An 8,227-nucleotide genomic window follows, 5' to 3' on the forward strand; every position below is an offset into this window, starting at 1 on the left:
AAGTTGTCTGGGACTACATGGAATTCGATGACTGCATCTCTAATTTTTACTCGAATGGAACCTAGTGTTTCAACAATTCCAGGGCCTATGCCACATAAATCGATTATATCATTTTTAATTTCCACGAGTGGGTTAACATTTTTCTTTTTGATCAAATTAACTTGGGCACCTGTGTCGATTACAAATTTTGCTTGGCTATCTGTGAAATCTTCGCTATTCAAGGTTACAATGGGTGTCGAAGCCTTTTGTGCATTAATTGTCAATATAACCATTTTAACGAGCGCATTTGGTTTTGTTTCCTCGAAGTCGCGCTGACTCTTCGAGTTATTTTCTAGTTTAAAGACTCCTTTGGGTTCTTCGATTTTCCGAATTTCATAGTCTGTTTCACTTCGGACCGGTCAAGTGATTTCTCTTCTACGCTTTCTTCGGTTTCACGTTTTTGAATTTTATTCTGTGGTTTATTTCTATTGTAACAATCGCGAGCAAGATGACCTAACTTTCCACAAACATAACATTTAGTTTGGTTATTCGAAATTTTCTTCAGACATCCGCGAGCAAAATGGTTTGTTTCCCCGCAAATATAACAACCTGGAAGGTTCCGCTGAGTTTGACCGTGTTCTGATGATTGGCCTGTTTGTTTTGGACCGCGTCCCATATATCGATATGACCCGCGAGACGATTCTCCGGCATGCTCCGCTTCACAAGAAAATACGCGTGAATTCCTTTTCGAACGGTAGGGATTAAATCTATCCTGAGATGGAGTTTTAGTATTTTTCTTCATTTCCTCATTATCTGTCAAGGTATTGTCGCAACGAAGTCCCTTTTGGTAAGCAACCTCCCACTCTGCTGCTTTCGCAAAACTCGTGGCTTCTTGAAGGGTTTTTGGATTTTTAACGCGAACTCTTAACTCAAGGTCTCCTTTCAAACCACGTAAGAAATTGACAATTGCGGACGCTCGAGCTGCGTGAATCATTCCAAATGAAATTTCTGGGGCGTTATCATGCTCAATCGCGGTGACCAGTCTATTCAAAATTTTCCGTACGCGAACCCCGTACATTTCAGCAGTCTCTTCAGTTTTCTGTGTTACGGTAGACAGCATCGCTGTGAGGTCCTGAACGTTTTCGTGAGGTGAAAATGCGGCTTTTAAGTCATTCAAAAGGTCTTCTAACGAATTGATCTCTTGGTCTTGTAAATATAGATCCGCATCGCCACGCAATCGAGATCTTATCATACGAAGCAGTAGGGGCCTTTCTCTTTCTACGATAGATTCTTGCGCGAATAAACAATCACGAGCAAATTTTGAAATCGGAATATTCTGACCATCATAAAATTGCGGTAAAAAGTCTAAAGCGGATTTGAAACTCATATGACTTCCGTTTGATTCAATTCCAGGAAAAGAGTGAGTTAGCGACGAACTCGTTGAAGGTTGAGAATTTCGGTAAAGGGGTTGGACATTCCGATCATTCGTCGAAACGACTGGTAACATAGTTCTATCATTCGACATTATGCTGGTTCGTGTGTTAGGAATCGTGTTCAATCTACCTTGTTCACCGTTTGTTGGTACCAAAGCTGACGTTAGATCTAATGGAATATTTTCTGTTTGATTTGCGCTACCGTTGTTATTATTCAAAATAATATCACCATCTACACCACTTTGCGAGTTCTCCGATGCATTAGTGTTATCTCTACCTAATGGTTCTCCGTTATTCGTACTTTCATTGATATGATCGGTCATTTTAATGATTGTTTTCTTAACTGCCAATTGAATGCAATAAACGAAATGAATTTACTTTGCTCTTCGTAATTATGGCTGTCAAAATTTCATCAATTGCAAATTCGAGAGGAACGCGTTACATCAATCGACTTGGTGACTTACTACTTCAGATGATACTGTGGTTTAGAGTCGAATTCGCTGCTCTTCCTCTCGTGTTGGTAATTCAGGCCTCTGCGTCGATTCGGTACGTTTTCAGCCCAGCTATTCGTGTCTTCCTTCCTCTCGTACTGAAGTTTCAAGCCTCTGCCTCACTTGCTACGTCGTTGGTCCAGCTAGGTGTCTTCCTTCCTCTCGTACTGATGATTCAAGCCTCTGTCTCACTTTGGTACGTTGTCGATCCAGCTACGTGTCTTCCTTCCTCTCGTACTGATGCTCGTATTCTCGTTCTCTTCCCAATTCCAATAGTAGACGGTAAGCGTATTCTCCGTCTCTTTTCTTCGCGTGTGCCTACGGTCGCGTAAGGGTATTTTTACGTGGTCCTTATCTGCACCGTGAACAACCTCGGTATATATATACTCGTATACCCTCTGCCTCCGGGTGAAAAACCACGCCAAAACCCTGGAGGAAGGTCGCGGCAATTCGACTTCGATAATCAGCGTTAAAATTGTTCGTATTTCTGATTCGATATCTCACTCTAATGTCCGTATGAATAACAATAACGATTAAAATGTCACAGTTCTTACAATTATCGAATTAATCACAATATTTGCGTGTCTATTATGTATATCTTTCACTTGCTTCACTTTAATTCAGTTCAATCACTACGTTTCGCGAGAAATTCACAAGTTCAATTTCGTATCCCACCGCGCTGCCACCAATAAAATGTAACGCTCCGAGCGGGAATTATAGTAACTATTATTTCGAATGATTTAGTTTTGGGTGGGTTCGATTGATAAGGAGTTGAAACTCGCCTTGCGAATTTCTCTTCAATAACTCAAGACAAAGATTTAAATGTTTGATGAATATATTGACGAAAATATGGATCTTGACTCTTCGGCTGACAACAATGTTCTCCCTTAATTCTATTCCGTTCGACTTTTAGTCTCACAAATCTTTTGATTCTCACGCGCAGACTCCGTACGCTCCGCTCATACGCGGACCAATCACGTTGTTCTTCATTCTCCCACTCATTCGAATTCTGGGGTCTCGCGACCCACGCTTCGGTTTCACACGCTCGCTTCGCAACCACACAATGCCCTTATTATTCTAGGTCCTTAGCATAAGAGTGACGAAGGATATGTCCTAGCCTAATGTTTATAAGATGAAGGTGGGTAAAAGTATCGTATTGGAATACTAGAACTATTTATATAAGAAATCAAAGAAAGCCTTATTTCGATACATTTCAACGTATGGAGATTATTATAATGTAAACTATAAGAATAAGTTAGTCAATACGTTCGTATTTCTTATCGACTAGCGGTTATTGTTTATGCTATACTTATATATTAGTCACCCAAGTCCGTCACGTTCCTCTCATTTGTTAATATTTCAATGATCAAATTATCAAATCCGTATGAAATGCTAAAGTATGAAATTCGCAAATTCGCGGTTCTTAGCGCAGAAATCAGCGCACTCTGGTGACGAATTGCGCATTCGTCACACCGACCCGGCCTGAACGCCGCCACGCGTCGGTTCGAGCTACCTTAATAGAAAAGGAGTAGGTATGAAAGAAACGTGAGAACGCGGAATTTCGATTTTGAAGAATTTAACAATTCCGATTTATTCAATTTTGATCGATTTTACAGAATAAATTCATTTTTGATTTATTGTCGTGAAATATTCGCGATCGCGCTCGCCGATTGCGAGAAATTTTGTTTCGCTCGCCGTTTTGAAATCAACAATTTTCGATTACGCGGTTTTCGCTCGTTTTCAAAATAAAAATAAAAAGGTTTCGATAATTCAAGTGTTTTGATTTTATACAACAAAAAAATTATTATTATTTTGAAGCGATATAATCTCAAATTCTTACCGCGACCTCTTGAATTATTTATCGATGATGTTACGGAATTTACAAAACTTACAAAAATAAGAAAAATTAAGTCTAACTCGGACTCAGTTGCAACAAGTTTCAATTTAAAAAAAAAAATCATTTACAGAAAAAATTTACAAAAATATAAATTATCTACAAAAAAAATCATCCCTGATTCTAGCAAGCAAAAGAATAAACAAAAATAGGTTAGGTTAAGGAACAAACTCCAGGCTATGGGATCGAAACGCGTCGCCGAATCTCTCCGAGAGTCTGAGCATTTGCAAAGTTAAAGGTAACCTGCCGTCCACGTGTTATGGGACCGAGACGTCACCGAATCGCTCCAAGAACTCCGTGGAACGGAAAGCTTGGAAAATGTAGAGGTTAGGTGTAGACCCTGGATTATGGGATTGAAACGTTACCGAATCGCTCCGAGAATCCAGGTATCCAGGAAAATTAAAATAGGTTAGGTTGCTTGCTAAAATCAGGAAGAATGTTTGAGGTCAGCCTTTTTGTTCCGAGTCAGAATTTTGAGGAAGGACTGCCTGCCGAATGAGTCGCGCAGCGCTTTTTATACCCGTTTTCCCATCATAAAATTATCAAACGACGAATTTTCGGTTTTCGGATCGGTTCTGCGCATCTTTTCGTAACATGACTCGCGATTGGCTCGTTGCCATGATTCGTGCCTCGCCATTGGCCGAGAGAATTATCATGTGATGCGCGAAATACCGCTTTTGTTTTACAGAATTTTTTTACAATGAAAAAATAAAAAATGTACTCAATTAATTATTCAAACATTTTTACAAATGTTTTATCTCATAACAAAGTTCAATTTAATCGCGCCGCGTCGCGATGTATTTTTGAGGTTATGGTCGGTTTCGAGTAAATTCGGGTTGTTCAGGCGGAAGCGTTACGTTACAGTACATTGATGATCGCCCGTTTTCGCATTATACCACAAAAAATGTAAACCAAAATCTCAAACCCCGCAATGAAAATGATTTCAAACCGTGAAAAAAATTCAAATACCTTGCCATCCCGAAGACCTCACTTGAAAACATCTTAAAAACCGATGCCCCATCCTCCTGATTTTATTCTGACGAAGAAATAACTAAATGAATTGAAAAAGTTTCAATCTAAGTTACGTGCAACGCTAAAATTTATGAAATCGCTTCGAGCTCAAGTACTTATCTGTAACTTGGAATATTAATTCCTACGGAACAACTCAGAAACTACAATAAAAAAAAGTAACGTTTTCTATAAAAGTAAAATACCACTTACAATTAGTATTAATCTAAAGGACCGATAACATAATGAATTAAAAAGGTCTTGTTATAACTTACTTGGAACGCTATAATTGATGATATCGATTGGAGGCCAAATATTTATTAGTGATTAGGAATAAAACGTATTTATTGAGAATTCAGAAGATATTAGGATTTACTTACTGAAACCCAAAAATCTTGCTTTGGAACATTTAAAACAATGTTGACCCAGTTCTTTTTAATCAGGACATATCAACACAGACTAAAAATTGTTATCTACATTATTTCATTTTAACATTAAATTATGTTTAAATACGTGTTGAAAGTGCTTGCCCGGCCCATCACTTTTTATTCAAATTACTCGTTCTAATGAAATAGTTTGCCAGAGAAGAAAACGGTGTAACTTTCATTCATTTTCAAATATCCAGCACGTACTTTTATTTCAGTTGTTCTATTTAAATTGTACTTGCTCGTTCTCGCCGTGTACATTATCTTGTGATCCATTGATTTTGAAAAGAACCCCTGATTAAATGAGCAATTTGAATAAAAAGTGATGGGCCACACAAGTACTTTTAATACATATTTGAACATAATTTTATAATGTTAGAATAAAATAATGTAGATAACAGTTTGTAGCCCGTAATGTTGATATGTTCTGTAAAAAATAATCTGTTCACCTTCGTGTAGTGTATATTGTTCTTTACACTTCGCGAAAAACTCCACTTACACAATGAAGAAAATTTTCAGACGATGACAAAATTGAATTAGTTATCAGTATATCGGAATCAATTTCAAACGAGTGTAACTCATTTTTTAATTATAAGTTTAATTCAAGTTTGGTGCCCTTTATTGTCAATGGAATACTTTAGATTTCTGAAAACAGATTTTCCAGATAATCGTCGCTCATGTCTCGTCTTTCCATCTCGACAATTTTGGTTCTGTAGTAGCTAGTATAATGACACGGTATCGGTTCAAGCATTTCGTTGTATAACACATTGGATGGCTTAAGGCCGTAAAAGTCGTCAAGAAATAATAAGACAGCTTCTCTATTCTGCAAATTATTGAAGATATATTTATCTTTTTTTGAAAGAACTTTTTCAAGCATGAAGACGAGATGATGGTGCATACACAGGAAACTGGTTGGTATTGTACTAGTTATATCAAGCCAATCTTGCACACAACACAAAGGTGTGGAAGAATATCCAGCAAAGAGACCCGGATTAGAGAGGATTCCATTGGCTGTCATGACACCGTCACAATTAGAATTTTTGTATAGTTTTTCTGCATCGTCTAAAGTTTTAACATCACCATTAGCAATAATAGGAATATCGAGAGAATCCCTTATGCTTTTCAACCCCTTGAGGTCAATAGCTTCTTTCCTCATTTGTTGTGTTCTTGCATGAACGGTAATGAATGAAACTCCTGCTTTTTCCAACACACTTGACAAATTTATAGTTTCACGAATGTTATCAAGCAACCGAATTTTCACGGACACAGTAAATGACCCGGGAATTCGATTTCTCACTTGCATTACCATGTCCTTTACCAATTGAGGCTTTGTTAACAAATCACATCCATATCCGCTTTTCATGGCCCAACGCTGGGGACACCCACAATTCAGATCCACTCCATTGCAGTATCTATTTATTATAAATAAACATCTAGATTGTAATTCATTTTTTCTAGTATTCTCAACTTACACAAATTTTATAAAGTATTATGTTTAGTTTGGATACATCAAACACATTCAGCAAGACTTTTTAGGCTGTTTCAATTGAATTTGATTGAAAGTAAAAAATATTAAGTTTTCTGTTTTCAGGGGATATCAATTTAAATTTATTAATTCACTATTGGCCTTTAATTCAATGATAAATATAAAGTTAGGAGGCAGTCTAGGCTTAGAATTAAGATTTTATTATTCTATACCTCTAAGTAGGAATGTTGAATAATTTTTCTGTGTTGCCATATTAAAACTTTCTTTTTTTTCAGTAAATTAGTTCAATCAAATCTATTTGATTAAAATACTGTATACAATACAGCTAGTGTCAATAATGAGAATCAATTCAGATGACATACGGATAAACCATTTGAGCAGCATTCACAAAGTCATCAGGGTTATTGGCAGCAAATTGAACAATCAGTGGGGTGTCACCCTTATTGGTAACAAATTCATTGTCCCTGGCTCGTGCGGATTGGACAAAAGAATCTGCAAGGATCATGGGAGTGAAACATATGTCACAATTATACCGCCGTACCAGTGCGCGGAATGGTAACCTGTTGAAAAATGATATCATAATTAACTTCATGAAATTTAGAATATTTTCTTGATATTGCTGAAGATTACATCACTGCAATACAACTTCTGACATCTTGTTGTTTTATTTATTAGGACAACACTTTTCGTATTATCATATGATACAGAAATTGGTAAGTTTTTTGTAATGATGATGTAATGTAGTGATGAAATTTGTAAACGCACCATTGCGCAGTTTTGAGAATTAACAAATTAGCTAATTAAAACATTTTTTTTTTTTTACTGTTTTAGGGCGGGTTGTTCCAACATCTAGGTAAGCCTATCTGACAGTTAAAGTCTACAAGTCAATGCTTTTACCCGTCAGATAAGCTACCCTGGGCGGGTTGTTCCAATTTCTAGGTAAGCCTATCTGACAGTTAGGGTGGGTTGTTCCAACTTCTAGGTAGCTTATCTGGCGAGTAAAAGCATTGATTTGTAGACCTTTAACTGTCAGATAGGCTTACCTAGCTGCCAGATAAGCTACCTAGAAGTTGGAACAACCCGCCCTTTTAATGATGTAAACTCTAATGTCACTTTATATGTGTCTGTCTCACTTGCTGTAGCGAACCATGGGAGCGCAAACTTTTGTCATTTTTGGTTCTTGGAGTAATTGTACGATGTCTACAGTCATTTTGTCCCGTATTTACCACCATAGAAATGACGAGTCACCTCACCTCCGCGTCACATCAACTTGATCATTTCGAGAAACAAGAAAAGGTGTAGTTATGTCGCGACATTCAAAGCACCTTGACCTCCGTGAACTTGGCCGACCGATTCTGGATTCTTGACTTTTTTTAATGCATATAGGGACTGTGACGAATGCGTAATTCGTCACCAGAGTGCGCTGATTTCTGCGCTAAGAACCGCAAATTTGCGAATTTCGTACTTTAGCATTTCATACGGATTTGATAATTTGATCATTGAAATATTAA

At 37.4% G+C, this 8,227-nt stretch overlaps 2 protein-coding genes across 6 annotated transcripts; both read right to left on the bottom strand.

Moving 5' to 3' along the window:
* Positions 1 to 328: 328 nt before the first annotated feature.
* LOC122418953 (uncharacterized) lies at positions 329 to 2,570 on the bottom strand. The gene has a single exon (XM_043433127.1). It carries the CDS (start codon positions 1,733 to 1,735, stop codon positions 332 to 334), a length of 1,404 nt encoding a protein of 467 aa, XP_043289062.1. The 5' UTR covers positions 1,736 to 2,570; the 3' UTR covers positions 329 to 331.
* Positions 2,571 to 5,831: 3,261 nt separating this feature from the next.
* Dus4 (Dihydrouridine synthase 4) lies at positions 5,832 to 8,085 on the bottom strand. Of its 5 annotated transcripts, none has more exons than XM_043433132.1 (3): positions 7,943 to 8,085; positions 7,079 to 7,276; positions 5,832 to 6,642 (listed from the first exon to the last, which is right to left on the bottom strand). In XM_043433132.1, the coding sequence occupies exons 2-3, from the start codon at positions 7,219 to 7,221 to the stop codon at positions 5,868 to 5,870; spliced, it is 918 nt and encodes a 305-aa protein (XP_043289067.1). In that variant the 5' UTR covers positions 7,222 to 7,276; positions 7,943 to 8,085; the 3' UTR covers positions 5,832 to 5,867. The 5 variants fall into 5 exon arrangements, with proteins under 5 accessions (XP_043289067.1, XP_043289065.1, XP_043289063.1 ...); XM_043433130.1 differs by having other exon boundaries at positions 7,850 to 8,078; XM_043433128.1 differs by having other exon boundaries at positions 7,830 to 8,071.
* Positions 8,086 to 8,227: the final 142 nt, after the last annotated feature.

Source organism: Venturia canescens, chromosome 1, assembly GCF_019457755.1.
Source record: "Venturia canescens isolate UGA chromosome 1, ASM1945775v1, whole genome shotgun sequence".
NCBI lineage: Eukaryota > Metazoa > Arthropoda > Insecta > Hymenoptera > Ichneumonidae > Venturia > Venturia canescens.

Bases quoted from the DNA above. Each gene is read 5' to 3' on its own strand.
- LOC122418953 (XM_043433127.1), bottom strand. From the start codon at position 1,735: ATGACCGATCATATCAATGAAAGTACGAATAACGGAGAACCATTAGGT.
- Dus4 (XM_043433128.1), bottom strand. From the start codon at position 7,948: ATGGTGGTAAATACGGGACAAAATGACTGTAGACATCGTACAATTACT. The intron at 7,277-7,829 runs GTGACATTAGAG...ATTTTTCAACAG, and splicing joins GTGAGACAGACACATATAAA to GTTACCATTCCGCGCACTGG. The intron at 6,643-7,078 runs GTATGTCATCTG...TATAATAAATAG, and splicing joins GCTGCTCAAATGGTTTATCC to ATACTGCAATGGAGTGGATC.